At 69.5% G+C, this 17,910-nt stretch overlaps 2 protein-coding genes across 3 annotated transcripts; both read right to left on the bottom strand.

Annotated features, from left to right (window-relative positions):
• Positions 1-152: 152 nt before the first annotated feature.
• PGGHG (protein-glucosylgalactosylhydroxylysine glucosidase) lies at positions 153-8,611 on the bottom strand. Of its 2 annotated transcripts, XM_079788666.1 has the most exons (14): positions 8,497-8,611; positions 7,795-8,078; positions 7,250-7,460; positions 6,740-7,175; positions 5,874-5,993; positions 5,352-5,483; positions 3,768-3,879; positions 3,394-3,466; positions 3,168-3,304; positions 2,920-3,053; positions 2,717-2,812; positions 2,429-2,526; positions 1,970-2,181; positions 153-1,867 (listed from the first exon to the last, which is right to left on the bottom strand). In XM_079788666.1, exons 2-14 carry the CDS (start codon positions 8,051-8,053, stop codon positions 1,761-1,763), a joined length of 2,127 nt encoding a protein of 708 aa, XP_079644792.1. In that variant the 5' UTR covers positions 8,054-8,078; positions 8,497-8,611; the 3' UTR covers positions 153-1,760. The 2 variants fall into 2 exon arrangements, with proteins under 2 accessions (XP_079644792.1, XP_079644793.1); XM_079788667.1 differs by lacking the exons at positions 153-1,867; positions 1,970-2,181 and adding an exon at positions 2,225-2,268 and having other exon boundaries at positions 2,397-2,526.
• A 2,080-nt stretch (positions 8,612-10,691) lies between these two features.
• NLRP6 (NLR family pyrin domain containing 6) lies at positions 10,692-17,688 on the bottom strand. The gene is made up of 8 exons (XM_079786876.1): positions 17,569-17,688; positions 16,776-17,056; positions 16,478-16,516; positions 14,453-16,238; positions 13,307-13,399; positions 11,951-12,121; positions 11,712-11,879; positions 10,692-11,287 (listed from the first exon to the last, which is right to left on the bottom strand). The coding sequence occupies exons 1-8, from the start codon at positions 17,595-17,597 to the stop codon at positions 11,149-11,151; spliced, it is 2,706 nt and encodes a 901-aa protein (XP_079643002.1). The 5' UTR covers positions 17,598-17,688; the 3' UTR covers positions 10,692-11,148.
• Between the last annotated feature and the right edge of the window lie 222 nt (positions 17,689-17,910).

Here is a 17,910-nt window from a genome sequence, read left to right on the forward strand (position 1 = left end):
CAAGGACGAGGGCAGTGTGCCAGCGTTTGGCCCGGGATGGAGACCGCCTGCCCGCCCTGAGCTCCGGGTTTGGCCCAAGAAGGGACCAACCGTGCTGGATAAGGCTGGGAGCAGGGGTCAGCCTCGGGGGGGGGGGGGGGGGGGGGGGCAGGTACATGGCCCTGGGCGCATGCGATGGTCTGAGGGTTGTGATGGGCGTGAAGGTGGCCCACCCGTGCCCAGGTGCTGAGGACAGAGGTGCAGTCAAGCCAGGGGGGGATGAGGTCGCGGGCACCCAGGCTGTGTCCTGGGCAGGCTGAAGGCCCCTGACCCGTCAGGCCGCTGCCTACCAGGGGCCCGAGCCCCTCGGAGGGTCACCTGTAGTCACAGGTGGTCGTGCGCAGGGGGTCACAGGTGCAGCCGCATCGGGCTCCAGCAGCGCGGTGCCCCCGGGTGCCTGTGCCACCCCTGGCTCCAGGGCTGCTGCCCCGGGACAGTCCCCGCGGCTTTACCACCTGCCGGGCCCCGGCGGGGGAAGGAGAGCCTGTGGGTGCCGGAGAGCCACCAAGGACGCGGGGAGCTGGCCCTGACACGTGTGCTGGCTACAACTTGGCCACCTCCCTCGGAGGCCACCACGACCCATGTGCTGCCCCACAGGGTCAGGCCTGGGACCCCCAGGCCTCCACCCACCTGGCATTCCCTTCTGTCCGTCCGTCACCGTCCATCTGCCCGGTGTCTGCTCCTTGGAGAACCTGGACCACCTCTGTCCAGAACACACTTGGCCAGAGCGGGGAGGGGGGCGCCAACGGGACCCACCGACTCGCTCGAAGGGAGCAAGTTACGGGCTGGAACTCGATCCACCGGGCGCCCTGGCTCCAGAGGAGCGACGGCTTCCCCGCCCGACCTCAACTCCCTCCCCCGCCCGACCTCAACTCCCGCAGCACACAGGCAGGGCCCTCACCAAGTTTCCCCACGGACGCCGCCTCGCCTCATTGGGAAACCCCAGAGGACCCGGGTTTCCTCCAGCCCAGAGCAGCCTGCCCCGCACAGACAGGCCCAGGGCCTTGGCCTTGAACCCTGTGCCCTGGGCTCGGTCCTTCCTGCTGGTCAGAGAGAGGATACGGGGTCTTGCTGTGCACCCCACTTGGCTGAGGAAAGGCATGGGATGGGCTGTCCAACCTGACTGAAGTGGCCCCGAGGCCGGGGCGCCCGGGACGGAGGGCGCTGAGTTCCCGACAGCCCAGAGCACCCGGACCCAACCACGACGGAGCCTCGGTGTCGTGACTTGGCGAGTTCTTGGTGGCGAAGCTTCGGCTGAGTCAGAGGAATTCCAATTCCGCAGGGCGAGCCCGCCCCATCCCCGCTGCCCTCCACGCCAGGCCCGCCCGCCTCGGCCCACCGCTCCCTGGGCAAGTGACTCGGGCACGGCAGGTGCAGGGGCCGGCCTCGGGGGCAGGAGCAGGCATGCTGGTGTGGGAGGCAATGGGTACGGGTGAGGCAGGGAAAGGGTCGGGCTAGAGGCAGCCTTGAACTTCAGGCCAAAGAAGCCAGACCTCTCCCGGAGCCCGTGAGCCTGGCTGCCAGGTGGAGGGTGGGTGGAGGCAGAGGCCAGGCCAGGAGGGCAACCAGGAGGAGTGGGTGCAGCCAGCCGCCCACCCCCGCATAGGGAGTGCCAGAGAGGAGGTCCCGAGAGGTCCCTAAAGCCAGGACAGCCCCAGGTGAGGGGCTCCGGGGCTGGGGGGCCCACAGGTGTCCAGGGGGTGCCGTGGGCTCCAATGTCTTCAGCAGTTTCTCCCAGGGGATTCTGGGAGCAGCACTTGCCGCCTCGGCTCCTCCAAGGGTGACCTTTGTATCCGGCCCGCAGAGCGGGCAAAGGAGACCTTGTGTCCTGCAGGGACAGCGGCCCACTCTGAGGGGGAGGGCACACGCCGGGCCAGCCGGGGGGCCACTGGCCTTGGGCCCCTGGGTGGGTCTGGGGGCAGCAGCCTACCTGGGCGCAGGGGGAGCCGGGTTTGCGACGGCCACAGCTCGACCTCCAGCGGGGGCGCCCCGGGCCCTGCCGGGGTCCTGACCTCCACCGTCACGGCGCCCTCGGAGAAGGAGAAGTCAAGCTTGTGCCCCTGGTAGCAGATGCCGGAGACACACACTCCAGAGACCCCCGCCGGACACATGGGGTCAAAGGTCACGCCGGCCCGGGTGATCCTGCAGAAGGGGAGGCTCTGTGAGGAGGGCAGGCAGGGCAGGTGACCTCCCTCTGCCGGTCACCCCACTCACTGGTCACCCCACTCACTGGTCCCCCCACTCACCGGTCACCCCACTCACCGGTCACCCCACTCACCGGTCCCCCCACTCACCGGTCACCCACTCACTGGTCACCCCACTCACCGGTGCCCCCACTCACCGGTCCCCCCACTCACCGGTCCCCCCACTCACCGGTCCCTCCACTCACCGGAACCCTGTGAACCCGAAGAGCGCCGCCTGCAGGAAGCCCCCCATGCCCGTCAGGAAGTTCACGGCGCCGGACCCGTCGGCGTTCTCCGTCCACACCTGCAGGGACGAGGCAGTCAGCGCGGGGAAGCCCGGACACAGCCCCGCCCCGCCCCAGGCCGCAGTCCCTGCTCCTGGAAGGCCGGGTGGCCCTCACAGTACTGTGACCCCGGAAGCGGGGCCCCCACGCCCCCACCCCGGCCCGCGCAGGAGCGGTGGCCAGGGCATGGGGGGAGGGGCCCAGGCTGGCCTTGAAGGGCTCGGTGATGTTGGCGAAGCTCCTGCCCAGGAGGTCCCCTGCCCGCCTGGCGTCCTTCAGCTCCATCCAGCCCACGGCAAACATGCTCTGGGGTCAGAGGGCAGAGGGCACGCTGGGGTGAGGTCCACGGCATGGGGACGGAAGGCAGGCCAGGGGGGCAGGGCTGGGGCTGCCGTGGGAACCACCCCTCTTACCCACGTCATGGCCGGGCCCTGGGGGGACGTCACAGCCTCGTAAACTTCCAGGTTTCTCCTGCGAACTTGAGGGCTCAGGGAGAAGGGGACGGGGTACCCCAGGAGCACAACATCTGCCTGCTTCACCTCCTCTCCTGGGGCAGGGGGGGGGGCAGGGGCTGCTGAGGGGGAAGGAGGACAGGGACCCTATGTCGGGAAGGGGACTTGGGGGGCAGAAGGGGCCTCGAAGGGGCCCTGAGTCCACTCACCAGGCTCATACCCATCAAACTCGGGGTGGAAGTTCCGCTTCAGGTCAAAGGGCACCTTGATCTTATCAGCCACGGCCAGCCACCGGCTGGGGACGGGCCGACCCAGGTCCCGGGCCAGGGCAGCGGCGAAGCGCAGGCTGGGGCAGAGGCGGGGGCTGCAGCTCTGGCACTCGGCTGCCCCACCCCGCCCCGCACGCCTGGGCTGGGCTGGGGTCTTGGGTCTGACCTGTTCTGGACCAGGACGTTGGTGTACACGGAGTTGTTGACCCCGGAATGGTATTCGTCAGGGGGCATGACTCCTGGGCACAAAGGCACGATGGCGCTTACTTAGTGCAGGGTCTGAGACCTGCCCGATGCACAGGCCAGTGTGGGCTGGCAACATCAGGTTAACCCTGACCTGACCCTGACCCTGACCCTGACCTTGAACTGACGAGCATCCACCAGCTCATTACCATCCACCCTCCCCCATGACCACCCTCCCCCCCAGGACCACCCTCCCCCATGACCACCCTCCCCCCCATGACCACCCTCCCCCATGACCACCCTCCCCCCCATGACCACCCTCCCCACCATGACCACCCACTCTCCCCCTGCCCGCACCCTTCAGGTGGTACTCCTCCTCTGCAGGGCTCCACTCCACACGGCTGCACCAGAACTCAGCCACGGCACTGACCACGTCCCAGCCGCCAGCCTCTTGGAAGAGCTGCAGGTCCTGGGGGAGGAGAGGTTGGAACAGGCCCCGGCACGCACGATTCTAGTTCTCAGTGGGCCTGCATGTCCTGCCCATGCCCAGCACCCAGGAGTGGATGCCCAGCACCCAGGAGTGGATGCCCAGCACCCAGAGTGGATGCCCAGCACCCAGGAGTGGATGCCCAGCACCCAGGAGTGGATTCCCAGCACCCAGAGTGAATGCCCAGCACCCAGAGTAGATGCCCAGCACCCAGGAGTGGATGCCCAGCACCCAGGAGTGAATGCCCAGCACCCAGGAGTGAATGCCCAGCACCCAGGAGTGGATGCCCAGCACCAAGGAGTGAATGCCCAGCACCAAGGAGTGAATGCCCAGCACCCAGGAGTGGATGCCCAGCACCCAGGAGTGAATGCCCAGCACCCAGAGTGGATGCCCAGCACCCAGGAGTGGATGCCCAGCACCCAGAGTGAATGCCCAGCACCCAGAGTGGATGCCCAGCACCCAGGAGTGAATGCCCAGCACCCAGGAGTGGATGCCCAGCACCCAGGAGTGGATGCCCAGCACCCAGGAGTGGATGCGTGGCTCCCAGGTGCCTGGACAGGCTCTAGGCAGGAAGTCCCAGCTGGGGGCAGGGCCACAGGAGGAGTGGCCACGCCTGGTGGGCAGACGCCCGCCTCACCTGGGCGCTGTCTCCTCACCTGGGCGCTGTCTCCTCACCTGGGCGCTGTCTCCTCATCTGGGCTCTGCCTCCTCACCTGGGTGCTGTCTCCTCACCTGGGTGCTGTCTCCTCACCTGGGTGCTGTCTCCTCACCTGGGCTCTGCCTCCTCACCTGGGTGCTGTCTCCTCACCTGGGCTCTGTCTCCTCATCTGGGCTCTGTCTCCTCACCTGGGCGCTGCCTCCTCACCTGGGTGCTGCCTCCTCACCTGGGCGCTGTCTCCTCACCTGGGCGCTGCCTCCTCATCTGGGCTCTGTCTCCTCACCTGGGCTCTGCCTCCTCACCTGGGTGCTGTCTCCTCACCTGGGTGCTGTCTCCTCACCTGGGCTCTGTCTCCTCATCTGGGCTCTGTCTCCTCACCTGGGCGCTGCCTCCTCACCTGGGCTCTGCCTCCTCACCTGGGCTCTGCCTCCTCACCTGGGCGCTGTCTCCTCACCTGGGCGCTGCCTCCTCATCTGGGCTCTGTCTCCTCACCTGGGCTCTGCCTCCTCACCTGGGTGCTGTCTCCTCACCTGGGCGCTGTCTCCTCACCTGGGCTCTGTCTCCTCACCTGGGCTCTGTCTCCTCACCTGGGCTCTGCCTCCTCACCTGGGCGCTGTCTCCTCACCTGGGCGCTGCCTCCTCACCTGGGTGCTGTCTCCTCACCTGGGCTCTGTCTCCTCACCTGGGTGCTGCCTCCTCACCTGGGCTCTGCCTCCTCACCTGGGTGCTGTCTCCTCACCTGGGTGCTGTCTCCTCACCTGGGTGCTGTCTCCTCACCTGGGCGCTGTCTCCTCACCTGGGTGCTGTGGTAGTACAGCTGGAAGGCCAGCACCACGGCGCCGTTGACGTGGATCTCCTGGGTGCCGTAGATGTCCTCAGGGCAGACCTCCAGCCCGGATCCCGCGCTCTCCCAGGCGAACTTGGCTCCCTGAGGGTTGGGGGAGGTGCAGACCGGATTCTTATCAGGGGGCTTGGGGGTAGCTCACATATCTCCCAATACTCTCAGCCTACAGCCACAGAGGGCAGAGGGGAGCACCCACTTCCCGGGTGCCACTGTATTGTCCCCCCATTCCCCATCCCCATCCCTCCCCCCCCCCCCACCCCGCCGTGGGCCAGTTTCCACTGTGGCTGCCCCTGGCACAGGGAGGGAGGGGACCCGCTGGGTGGCAGCCAGGCTGTTCCCACCCGTACAGTGCAGGCTGGCCATGCTGCTGAGCCCCTGTAAGAACCCCAGATGCCCTTCCCCCACCCCCAGCGGGGTCTGGCGACATCGGCCCTCCCAGGGACCCTGCGGGGTGGGCGCTCGGGCCTCCCTCACCTGGTAGCCCAGGCTCCGGGCGTTGTCCAGGGCCCCACCCAGCGTCTGGACGCGGTACTGCAGGAGAGCCCTGGCGGCCTGGGGCTGGAGCAGGAGGATGTTTGGGAACATCCAGAGATCCTGGGGGCAGAGCCAGAGGGGCGGCCTCGAGCTCTCGCCCCCTGCCCCCCGCCCCCTTTCTGCCCTGGGGGCTCAGGGGCAACATAGCTCCTTGTTGCCCACCCGGGCCTGTCCCGGGCCCCCCTGGCCTGCCTGCCACACGTCCCCAATCCCAGCCCACACCCTCCCCAGGGGGCACCTGGGTCTGGCCTGGGGCTCAGGCCAGGATCGGGTGTGGGCAGCTGGAGGGGAGCCGGCTTCGTTGCTCACTGGCTGCCTGACCCGGAGGGTGAAGTGGGCCACAGCCCCGCTGGTCCCCAAGTCCCAGCTCTCCTGGCTCCGGCTCCTGCCCGGCCTCACCGTCCCCCCACGTTTCCTTAGCAGCTACGCGGGTCTTTCCAGAACCCACACCTGTCTGTGTGACACCCCAATTAACAGGTCTTCACGGCGCCTGCAGCCCCCTACAACTGCTCTTCCTGCCTCGTGAGCCCCGCCCCCCGCCCTGGCCAGGTGCCAGGCCCTCTCCAGCTGGGGGGGGGGGGGGGGCTTTGAGCCTTCCGGTCCCCTCGCCTGGATTGCTTTTCCAGCAGACTCCCACATCCTCCAGCCGAGATGCCACCGCCTCCGGGAAGCCTTCCCTGTTGCCGTGGTCCCTGTGCTTCCCCAGCCACAGCCCCCACCCCCGGCAGGGCCTGCCTGGGCCCAGGGACCCTCTGCCTGTGTGCCACCCACGCGTGCAGGTGCGTGCGGGGGCGGAGGGCGCACACCTGGTCCCAGAACACGTGGCCCCAGTAGCATTCCTCACGGCTCCCGTTGGAGAGGCCCCCGGGGCTGAGTCCGTGGCAGACGTACCCTGGGGCCCCGGGTTCGGGCAGGGCGCTGAGCAGGTAGTAGAGGGCACCACGCAGGGCCTGGCGCAGGGGCAGGGGCCCGGCCACATCCAGGCCACAGCCTTCCCAGAGCTGCGCCCAGGCCTGGGCGTGGGTGGGGTACAGCGCCCCCCTGGCCTGCAGCTCCAGGGCCTCAGAAAGGCAGGCCCGGGCCTCAGCCTGGCTGCCGCCCACCACGGCCAGGAACTCCCAGGTCCTGTCCGGCTCGCCCTCCCCTAGGGTCAGGGCGGGGGGCACCGGCGTCCACAGCATGTGCACCTCCTGCCGCGCGCCCCCAGGCTGCTCGGGGGTGAGCGTGTGGCCGTACAGGTACCTGCGAGAGCGCGGCTGTCTCAGGCGGGGCTTCCTCGGGGGGCCCCCCGGCTTGCCCCCCGCCCCCCTCCTCACCGGGCTCCCTGGAAGTCAGGCCCCAGATGCAGGTCCAAGTCCGGGCTTTCTGGGGAGAAGGCAGACCGCAGCGGCACCGTGACGGGCCGGCTGCCCGGGGCCGAGCGGGCGATGGACACGCTGCAGGCCAGGACGTGCGGCAGCCGGCGGTGGGCGTAGACGCGCTGGGAGGCCCGGAAGCCGGCGCCCTCCAGGGTGTGCAGAAAGGAGCCTGCCCGGGGGTGGGGTGGGGGACGGCCCATCACACCCGCCCCCCGCGGGGCAGCCAGGACGTTACGGAGCTGCTGGCCCTTCTGCACTGGGACTGAGCCCCCCTCCTTGAGGTGAGCCCCCCCTGGATCCCACTGCCTGTGGAGGAAGCGCCGGCTGCCCCGGGACCCCACCCCCCAGGGCAGGACCCCCAGCCTCCCCGAGCTGGCAAGGCAGCCTCCGGGGCCTCCTTTCTTTGAGTCGGGCACCCTGAGTTGGGAGATGCCAGGATAGGATTGTGAGGGCCCCCCCACTAACCTGGAACACGGGGGCGGGGGGGGACAGGCAGTGGCTACCTGTGTTGGTGTCCAGGACGAAGGTCGTGGTCAGCTGCTCTCCGGTCCCCGCGGGGGCCTCCAGCTGGACGCCGAGGGGACTGGGCAGGATGGCTCGGTGTGTGTCCCCCAAGGCCCCGTTGTACACGCCATTCACGTGCAGCGTATCATGATAGACACGTGTGCCCAAGTACGCGTTGGTCACGGTGGCCCAGAGCCGGGGGTCACTGGGCAGGGAGTGGGCAGTGAATATGGTGGGGTCTTCGCCGGCGTCCGCCATGGAAAGGCTTGCTCAGCGGAGGGGTCTGGAAAAGGGGGGGGGGTCAGGGGACCCCTGGTTGGTTGGATCTCCCTCTTTTGATGCTATTAACCCCAAAGCCCCTGCCCTTGGAACGTGGCTGGTGCCCCCCAACGTGGGCCCCCCTGGGCAGCCCTGGCTCCCAGATCCCCTACTTTGGAGCCCTTACCCCTCATATTGATCTCCAGGGACCCCAGGGAGTTCCCAACCCCCCCTTCTGACCTCCGTCCTGACCCTCGGGCTCTCTCCACGCCGCACCCCAGCCCGGCCCTGTGGGTGGAAGTGAGAACTCTGCCCGGGAACATTTCTCCCCAAAGCCGCCTGGGGGCGGGGTGGGGCGTAGGGGTGCAGTGCTGGGTGCTGGGGGCGGCTGTGGGGGCGAGAGGCCGGGCGAGCCCCAGGAGGGGGCAGCCGTCTGGGCTCACCGCCGCCCGCCGTGTCCTCCAGCTGCTGCTCCGGGGCCAGAGCGGGTAGTCTCGGGTGGACGCCTCGCAGGCCGGAAGGCCCCTCCGTCCCCGCCCTCGGGGCGGCGCAGGGCGGGCGGGACGGGAGGCTGGTCCCCGCCCCCGGGGCGGTGCTGGGAGGGCGGGAAGGAGGCTGTGCAGGCGGCTGGGGCGAGGCGGAGGTCGGGCGGTGGTAGAACTACAGCCCCCATCCCACCCCGAGCTGAGGGCAGGGCCCTTGGCGTGAACCAGAGGTCCTGCAGGGGTGTCCTCTGCCCCGTTCCCTCTGCTCCTCAGCCTCTCCTCTCGGCCTCCATCTCCCCGCCAGCCCCCCTGCCCCCTGGCCTGGGCCTGCTCCATCCTTGTCCCTCACGCCCTGGGCTGACCGAATGTCTGACCCCCAGTGAGAGGCACTCAGAGCCCCCACCCCCCGCAGCTGCTCTCCCTGCCGCTCCCTCATCCAGCCCCCGGGCCGCCTGTGTCCGCACACCCACGCCCACCCTCAGCCCTGCTGGCCGCCTCCACCTGCCCGCTCTCGGCTCTCTGCCCGCCTGACTCCTGGGCCAGCACGCTGCCCGCTTTCTGCTTCTGCTCTGCCCTTCGGCCCCGTGAGGGGCGAGGTCAGCCCGTGCCCTCGGCTCAGAAGCCCGCAGGGTGCCCACCTCTCCGGGAGGACAAGTCCCCAAGTGCCCGCCCCCTCCCCGCAGCCAGCCTGGCTTCTGCCTCTGAGACCTTCACTTGTGGCGCGCTCCCCGCTGGGGATGCATGCTGTGTCCCCCAGCTGTCTCTGTTGACATCTAATCCCAGATGCCATAGTATTTGGAGGCAGGCACTTAGAAGGTCATTAGGTCAAGAGCTATCACGAGTGAATGGGACAGCCCGGCCAGTGTGGCTCAGTGGTTAGCATCGGCCTATGAACCAGGAGGTCACGGTTTGATTCCCAGTCAGGGCACATGCCCGGGTTGTGGGCTCACTCCCCAGGGTGGGGGGTGCAGGAGGCAGCTGATCGATGATTCTCTTTCATCATTGTATGAGAGGCCAGAGGGCAGGCAAGGTCTCTACCAGGCGAGGACAGCGAGGACACAGCTGCCTGCAACCAGGAACAGGCCCCGCACCACACACCGAGTTGACGGCACCTTGGCCTTGGGCCGGCCAGCCTCCAGAACCGGGGGAAATAAACTCCCGTCCATCACCCACCCGGTGGTGGTATTTGGTCAGGGCAGCCCGAGCTGACCGTGGCACCTCCCTGCCCTCCACGGAACACTTCTCTTCGGGATTTCGGGGGGCGGGGGGCTCAGTCAGGCTTCCCAGGGCCCTTACAGGTAACAGGAACCCTCGGCTCCTTGTGCCTGTCCCTGCTCTGCATCGCTCTCCTCCACAGCGTTTACCTGCCCCTGTCTACACGTCTGTCTGTCTACATGTCTGTCTGTCTACACGTCTGTCTACACGTCTGTCTGTCTACACATCTGTCTTCCTGTCAGCGTGGCGGCTCCAGGAGGGCAGGGATTTTTGTCTGCTTTGTGGAATGAATGACTGGATTGGGGTCGATTATGGCCCTAGCTGGTGTGGCTCAATGGTTAGAGTGTCGGCCTGCAGATGAAAGGGTCCCGGGTTCGATTCTAGTCAAGGGCACAGGCCCGGGTTGCAGGCTCGACCCCCCAGTGGCGGGGGTGTGTGTGCAGGAGGCAGCCGATCAATGATTCTCTCTCATCATTGATGTTTCTCTCTCTCTCTCCCTCTCCCTTCCTCTCTGACATCAATAAAAATATTTTTTTAAAAAGGAAGTAGATTTTGGAGTCGCACTTCCCCTGCGGAGCCAGCCCCTGTACTGGGCGGGGTCCCAGGGGCCGGCCACGCCCACCGTGTTGGGTGGGGAACTCGAGGGCTGCCCACCGCTGGCCTGTCCATCAGGGGTCCGGGCTGCTGGCCGCCAGGCTGCTCCCTGAGCCTCGGTTTTCTCATCCTTGAAATGGGGGCGCCGCCCGGACAGGGGAGTTGGGCCCCAAAGGAAAGATGGCCAGGATGCCCGGCCGAGTGACACAGAAGCCAACGCGAACGCAGAGGAGCATTTATTACCAGCAGGCTCGGCTGCCCGCCGCCCGGCCTTCTCCACGCCGCCCTGGGCTCCGCCCCAGAGACCCTACACAGCGAGTGGACGCCCCCGGGCTCTGCCCCAGGGCCTCAGGGATGGCTTCCCCTGATGCAAGACCCGCGTTCTGGGGGAGGGGGAGGGAGGGCGACCCGCCCACCTCAGGTCAAGGGTCAGCCCCTGCCTGAACCTCGTTGGCCAGGGCAGCACCGCAGATGAATATGGTCCACGCAGGTGTCACCGCACCAGCCACCAGGTGACGGTCCGCACGTGGCAGGCGCTCAGCTACGGGGCTCTCAGCATCGTTGTTGGGGGCGGGGCTGCGAAGGGGTGGCTGCTGGGCCCGGGAGAGGAAGTGGGCGGGGCCCAGCGGAGGTTAGGGCCCAGGGTGTGGGGGAAGGGCATGTGGAGGACCACTGGGGGGAGGGGCATGCCCGTCGGGGCCTCTCCCTGCCTGCCCGGCCCCTCAGCGGCACCCTCACGCCCTCGGATGGGAGAGCTGCTCCTCGCTGACGGGCGTCCTCCTGGCTGTGCCGCCGCGGGGCCTACAAGGACGTGCTGAGGCCCTTGGGAGGCGCGGGGCGGCTGTCCAGCGCCGAGTGCGTGATGACCAGGCCTGGCCTTGCTGTCCTCACGGCCTGCAGCTCCTCCAGCGATGGCTCGCTCAGCTCCACGGAGCTCAGGCTGCTCAGGACGAGTGGGGAGGTGGGTGGGAGGGAAGCAGGGTCCAGGGCAGGGAGCAGCAATGACGGGGGGGCGGGGGAGGGTGTGGGGGGCAGTGACGGGCGACTGGCCTGGGCCGTGCCAGAGGTACACAGTGACAGAAGACGGCATCAGGGTTGCCACAGGCTGGGGACAGGGGGCGGGGGCTGGGGCCAAGCCCTTGGAGAGCGGGAGGGTGTTGGGAGCATTGACCCAGACTGTGGCCTCGGGCACCACTCCGCAGATGGACATCTGGTCTGGCAGAGTGGTCGAGGCCAAGGGCTGGGGCCAGGGCTTGGAGGGGTGTCTCCAGGGGCCGTGCTCACTCAGGGTCCAGGGGAAGCCCCAGGTACCCCCCGCCCGGCTTCAGAGGCGTGTCCCCAGCACCCTCCCGCCCCGCCCCCACCTGAGGGTCTGCAGGCGGCATCCGGGCTGCTGCAGGGCCGCACACAGTCCGGTCACCACTGGTCCCGACAGCTGGCAGCCACCGAGGTCCAGGGTGGTGAGGGCGGGGCTGTGCTGGAGCACGCCGGCCAGGTACTGGAGGGCCTCCTGCAGGCCGGGCTGCTGCAGCCTGCGGGGAGGGCGCCTCAGGAGCAGCCGGGGGCCCGCCCCCTCCCTTCGTCCGCCCAGACCCAGCCTCACCTGAGTGTCTGCACCCGGCACCCGGGCCAGGCCAGGCCCTCGCTCAGCGCCCGCAGCCCCGCCTGGCTGAGCCCGTTGTGCAGGAGGCGCAGCTCCGTCAGGGCGGGGGCCGCCTTCAGGGCCTGGGCCAGGTCGTGGCACGCGGCGTCGGGGAGTCTGCAGCGGGCCAGCCTGTGGCCCGGAAGCACATGTCACTCTCAGGCCCCTCGGCCGCTCGCTGCACCCCGCTGTGCAGACGGCCCGCTCCCTGGGGCTGGGGTCAGCCGGAGGGCATCGGCTGCACTGCGCCCCTGCCTTTGTCACCAGGCGTGTCCCTGGGGGCATGACCCTGGGCACATGCCTGGGCACATGCCAGTCTTTCCTAGGACACTGTTGACCACACGTTTATGAGGAGCTCATGCAGGCCTCCCCCTGCACACGCCGACCTCCCCCTGCACACGCCAACCTCCCCCTGCACACGCCGGCCTCCCCCTGCACACGCCGGCCTCCCCCTGCACACGCCGACCTCCCCCTGCACACGCCAACCTCCCCCTGCACACGCCGGCCTCCCCCTGCACACGCCGGCCTCCCCCTGCACACGCCGGCCTCCCCCTGCACACGCCGACCTCCCCCTGCACACGCCGACCTCCCCCTGCACACGCCGGCCTCCCCCTGCACACGCCGGCCTCCCCCTGCACACGCCGACCTCCCCCTGCACACGCCGGCCTCCCCCTGCACACGCCGGCCTCCCCCTGCACACGCCGGCCTCCCCCTGCACACGCCGGCCTCTCCCTGCACACGCCGGCCTCCCCCTGCACACGCCGGCCTTCCCCTGCACACGCCGGCCTCCCCCTGCACACGCCGGCCTCCCCCTGCACACGCCGGCCTTCCCCTGCACACGCCGGCCTCCCCCTGCACACGCCGGCCTCCCCCTGCACACGCCGGCCTCCGCGGAGTTGCCCCCGCGCTAAGGTGGCCGCAGTGTAGTTAGCCGGTCCCTGCGGCCGGGGGCGTGGCTTCTACTCCTTTGCCACGGAAACGCTGTGGCGCCCACGCTGCACTGAGCTGAGTGGCAGGACTGACGGGCCAGTGGGCTGGTCTCCTCCATGTCCCCCCACCCCAAGCCCAGCTCCCCCTCGAACCTGGCCAGCCCCCTTCCCAAGGAGCCCCTAAGCTGGGGACGGGCCCGGCCCCGTGTCGGCCCGGCATGGGACGCCAGAGGCCCCAGGCTCTCAGCCCGTCCCCTCGGCCCAGACGGCCACTGCGCTGCCCTCGCCTGGGCACCCTGCTCTGTGCCCTCCCAGACGGCCACTGCGCCGCCCTCGCCTGGGCACCCGGCTCTGTGCCCTCCCAGCTGGGCGGGGCGGGGCCACTCACGTCAGGCTGGTCAGACCACACTGCTGGTCGGCGATGGCCTCGCAGAGAGGGCGCAGTGAGGACGCCTGGGGTTTCCTCGCGGTGGCCTGAGAGCTGCGGGGAGAGAGGGGAGCCACCTGGCCGCAGTCCCTCCCTCCTCCCTGTGCCCCTCAGCTGTCACAGCCACCTCCGTCCTCACCCCAAACCCAGGTGCGGCCTCTCGTGGCCCCAGGCGCGTCCCCGCCGAGCCGGCCAGGGGCCCCCAGGGGCCATGTCGCCGCATTCCCCGTGTGCGCCTGTCCTTGCAGCTGCGAGGTGTCCCCAGCCCCTGTCAGTGTCCTAACGTTCGTCCTCTGCACAGACGCTGAGCGCCCGGGTCAGGGGTCAGGTGCCGGGTTGGGGCCAAGGGCCAGGGACAATGACACAGCCTTGCCCTGGACCGCGGAGGGTCTGGCGAGGGAGCGGCCACGGACAGAGGTCATGGCATGTGGTGGTCAGTGGGCACTTCTGGGCCCCGGGGGTCGCAGGGCAGCTGGGGGAGTCTGGGCCGGCCTGCGGGGAGGCAGCGAGCAGTGTTCTGGGCCGAGGGAAGCGCCGGTGCCAAGGCCCGGGGCAAAGGGGGCACGGCGTGCCCCAGAACTCATTATGAGAAAGCACGGGGGGGGGGGGGGGGAGGGCGCGGGTCGTGGCTCAGTGGTTCAGCGTCAACCTATGAACCAGAAGCTCACGGTTCGACTCCCGGTCAGGGCACAGGCCCGGGTTGCAGGCTCGATCCCCAGTGTGGGGCGTGCAGGAGGCAGCTGATCCACGATTCTCTCTCATCATCGATGTCTCTCTCTCTCTCCCCCTCTCCCTTCCTCTCTAAAATCAATACAAATATATTTTAAAAAATCCAAAAAGCATGGGCGGGGGCTGGCCTAGAGCTACATGGCCATGCTCTGAGGTTTGCCTTGGATGGGGATGGCGGGGGGATGGGGGGGGCACGGAGAGGACAGGGTGGGGGGAGAAGGTGGGCACTGGAGGCTGCCCCACGAGGGGGTGGGCAGGACCAGCCCTGAAGCCCCGCCTCTGGTCTGGTCTGGGGGCGGATGCCCAGGTGGGCGCTCAGGTGCACAGGCCTGAATGGTGCCACAGCGGGGGCCTGGGGGCGGGCGGGCGGAGACTCACGGGCTGCCGCTCAGGCTGTTCTGCAGCCGCTTCATCAGGCTTTTCTTCTTCTTCTTCTGCGGGGCGGGCAGCGCACAGCCAACCAGCCGCAGCGCCTGCCCGGCGGGGCAGCACCGCACGCAGTAGCTCAGCACGGCCACGTCCATGTGGCTGAGGCTCCTGCGCTCCAGCGCCAGCTCCGGGAGGGACCGCAGGGCCTGGCGCACGAAGGCCGCCTCCTGCGACTCGTGCAGGCAGTACAGCAGCTCCAGCGGGAAGCTGAACTCCTCCTCCTCCTCCTCCTCCTCCTCCACCTCCACCTCCACCTCCTCCTCCTCGGATCCCTCCGCGTCCTTCAGCTCCTCGGACTCCTCCTCCGCCGCCGCCGTGGGAGGGCGCCCCTGGCCCTGGCCCTGGTCCTGCACCCACCGCAGGACATCCTGCTTCACGCGCTCGGACACCACGCAGCCGAAGTGGCGCTGGATGTCACGCACGTGCTCGGCGCTCAGCAGCCCGAAGAGGAAGCGGGTGGTGAGCGCCAGGCCCCCGCGCAGGAGCTCCCCCACCGCGCCCGCCGGCGCCCCGGGCCCCGCCTCCTCCAGCCCCGCCTCCTCCAGCAGGTAGGACAGCGCCGCGAAGAACTGCTGGAAGCTCTGGTCGATGAACTGGTAGGCCACCTCGGTCTGCAGCACGCCCGGGAGCTCTTTCTTGACGAGAAACAGCGTCTGGACTTTGGAGCCGCTCAGCTGCAGCCTCTCCAGATCCTTCTCGGTGAACTGCGCCCTGCGCCCCAGGACGCCCCCACGGGCCAGGCGGCACAGCTGGCGCAGCTCGCCCTGCACCTGCGGCCTGTCGGCGGCGGGCCCCGAGCTCAGGAAGCTGACGACGAAGAGCAGGTACACGGACGTGGTGGTCTTGGAGGTGCGCGACAGGTCCTGGCCCAGCTCCAGCTGCCGGCGCAGGACGGTGCACACGATCCAGCACACGAAGGGCACGAAGCACAGCGCGAACAGCGTCTCGTTCTCCTTCACGAAGCGGTAGGCGCGCTCGGCCCGCCACTCGTCCTGGAAGAACTTGTAGAAGTACTTCTTCTTGTCCTTGTCCGAGAAGCCGCGCACCTCGGCGCACTGCGGGGAGCGCAGGCGGCCCTGCAGCCGGCCCGGCGCGGCGGGGCGCGAGGTCACCAGCAGGCGGGCCTGGGGCAGCAGCGCCTTGCTCAGGAGGCTGCCCAGCACCCGCGCGGCGCCGGCCGCCTCGAAGGGGTCCGTGCAGGCCGCCGTCTCGGCGGGCCCCGGCGCCGGCAGCTCGTCCGCGCCGTCCAGGATGAAGAGCAGCCGCTCGGAGTCGGCGAGCATCTGCCGCACGGGGGCGCTGCGGCCCGGGCACTGCTCCAGGACCAGGTCGGCCAGGCTGCAGGCGCCCGGCCGCTCCAGCAGCTCCCCGCACGGCAGGAAGAAGGCGAAGTCCACCTGGCCGTGGTACAGCTTGCCCGCCGCCCAGTCGTACAAGATCTTCTTGGCCGCCATGGTCTTGCCGATGCCCGCCGGGCCCTGCAGCACCACGGTCAGCGGCCGCTGGCCCTCCTCGTCGTGGCCGAACAGGCGGTTGAAAGTGTGGGTGTCGGAGCGCCGAGCGCGCTCGGGCTCGGGCGCCTCCGCGGGCCCCAGGGCCTCGGGCGCCAGGGCGGCGCTCTCGGGCGCGATGAGCAGCTTGGTGAAGCGCTTGTTGATCTTCACGGAGCGGGCGTTGCGCTCCTTGACCTTGGCGTGCTGCCGCAGCACGTGCTCCCGGTACGTCTTCTTGTATTCTGGGGGGGCGGGGGGCGGGGGAGACAGGGAGGAGGGTGGGGCGGCTGGGTCAGCTCACCCTCGGTGCCCACTGCCCTCCGCGCTCGGCTCAGGACTCAGTTTCCCCTGCTGTGCCGCCCCCGCCTCGCCCTGGCCCTCCCAGACCCGCGCCTCCGCGGGAGCAGCTGTCGGACGGAGCCAGACCCGGGTGAGGGCAGCTGCTCCAAGCCTGGGCCTGCGCCCCCAACCGGAGACCTACCGGACACGGAGAGCAGCGCCGAGGAGCTGGGGCCGAGCCCTGAAAGGGAGAACTGCGTGAGGCCACGCGCACGTGCGGGGGTCGGGATGGGGGGAGGGAGGACGCAATAGGGGGTCGCGGCCACTCTCCAGGGGCCCGTATCCCAGCCCCGGGGCCGTGAGTGAACTGGCCGGCAGGGGGCGCGCCAGGCTTTCCCGGGGAAGCGGGACGGAGGGCGGCCGGTCCGGTCCGGACGGGAGGGGATGGAGGGCAGGGACCTGGCGACGCCCGCCCCCCCCCCCCCCCCCCGCGCGCTCACGCTGCAGCCGCTGCTCCTGGAGCTGCGCCGCCACGTCGCGGACGTCCGCCCTCTTCAGCGTCTTGCGCGCCACCTCCAGCGCGGGCTCCGGGCCGTAGAAGTGGGTCAGCTGCTCGGCCAGGTCCACGACGTCCGCGCGCTCCAGCCGCCCCCACGGGATGCTGCGCCCGTCCCGCGGCGCGTCGCGCAGCTTGTGGCGGAAGCGCTTCAGCTGCTCCTGGCTCAGGTCCTCCAGCGCCGCCAGGAGCAGCTCGCGGGCGGCGGCCGCGCGGGCCTGCTCGCTGCGGGCGGGCAGGGGGCGTCGGGCGCCCGCGATGAGCAGTGGCTCAGCCGCGCCCCATCCCCTTCGGTGGCTCCAAGGCCCACGCTCTGCCCGCAGGGGAGGCTCTGCCCCCGGGCGGCCCTAGGCTGTGCCCGCTGGTGAGGTGGGGCCGGCCACGGCCGGTGGCACTGGGCGCCTCTGGCCCCGGCCCTTGGGGGGGCCTGCCCGCCTGCCTGGTGCCTTTCCCGCACCTGGCGCAGCCAGGCCACACTCCCCAGGTGAGGTGTCCAGGACGCCTGTGCCCCCCCCCCCTTCCTTGCCTCCCCCCTGGGGTCCTGGAGCAGAGCTGGCTTCAGCAGGGGCGGCTGGAGTCACCCCTGGCCCAGACTGCGCTCCTGGATCCCCACAGCCCCATGTCCCACCCCCACCTGGACCCCCCCATGTGCTCCTGGAACCCTGAGCCAGGGGTGGTGGGGGCGGATGGGGTGAGCAGCGGGCTCCCGGGTGGCAGGGCCGGGACCCAGCACTCACCTGGAGCAGGAGGCCTCTGGCTGGTCCATGGCAGTGGGCCCCTGGGTCTAGACCTCGGAGGGGTGACCCCTCTGCACGGGGACTGGAGCCAAGGCCTAGGGAGGCTGTCCGGCCCCGTCCATGCCCAGACCCAGTGCTTTAGCTCCGCCCGTCCTGAGAGGCCCGGCCGCCAGCCACCAGCTCCCAAACCCAGTGAGTGGCCTCTTTAAGGGCTCTGCCTGCGACCTTTGGTTTTCTCTCTATTTGGTTAAGGTTCCCTGAGGACCCATGGGGTGTGGCAGCGGGCACGGCTGTGCGCAGGTAACTGCAGAGCCGGTGGACTGCATGGAGGAGGTGGCGGGC

The sequence above is a fragment of the Cnephaeus nilssonii genome (genome assembly GCF_951640355.1).
Source record: "Cnephaeus nilssonii genome assembly, chromosome: 13".
Taxonomy (NCBI): domain Eukaryota; kingdom Metazoa; phylum Chordata; class Mammalia; order Chiroptera; family Vespertilionidae; genus Cnephaeus; species Cnephaeus nilssonii.

Bases quoted from the DNA above. Each gene is read 5' to 3' on its own strand.
- PGGHG (XM_079788666.1), bottom strand. From the start codon at position 8,053: ATGGCGGACGCCGGCGAAGACCCCACCATATTCACTGCCCACTCCCTG. The intron at 3,054-3,167 runs GTGAGTGGACTC...CCCCTGCCCCAG, and splicing joins GTTTGATGGGTATGAGCCTG to GAGAGGAGGTGAAGCAGGCA. The intron at 2,527-2,716 runs GCCAGCCTGGGC...TCGTCCCTGCAG, and splicing joins ACATCACCGAGCCCTTCAAG to GTGTGGACGGAGAACGCCGA.
- NLRP6 (XM_079786876.1), bottom strand. From the start codon at position 17,597: ATGGACCAGCCAGAGGCCTCCTGCTCCAG. The intron at 13,400-14,452 runs GTGAGTCTCCGC...CTCTCCCCGCAG, and splicing joins AACAGCCTGAGCGGCAGCCC to CTCTCAGGCCACCGCGAGGA. The intron at 12,122-13,306 runs GTGAGTGGCCCC...TCCGGGCCACAG, and splicing joins TGTGGTCTGACCAGCCTGAC to GCTGGCCCGCTGCAGACTCC.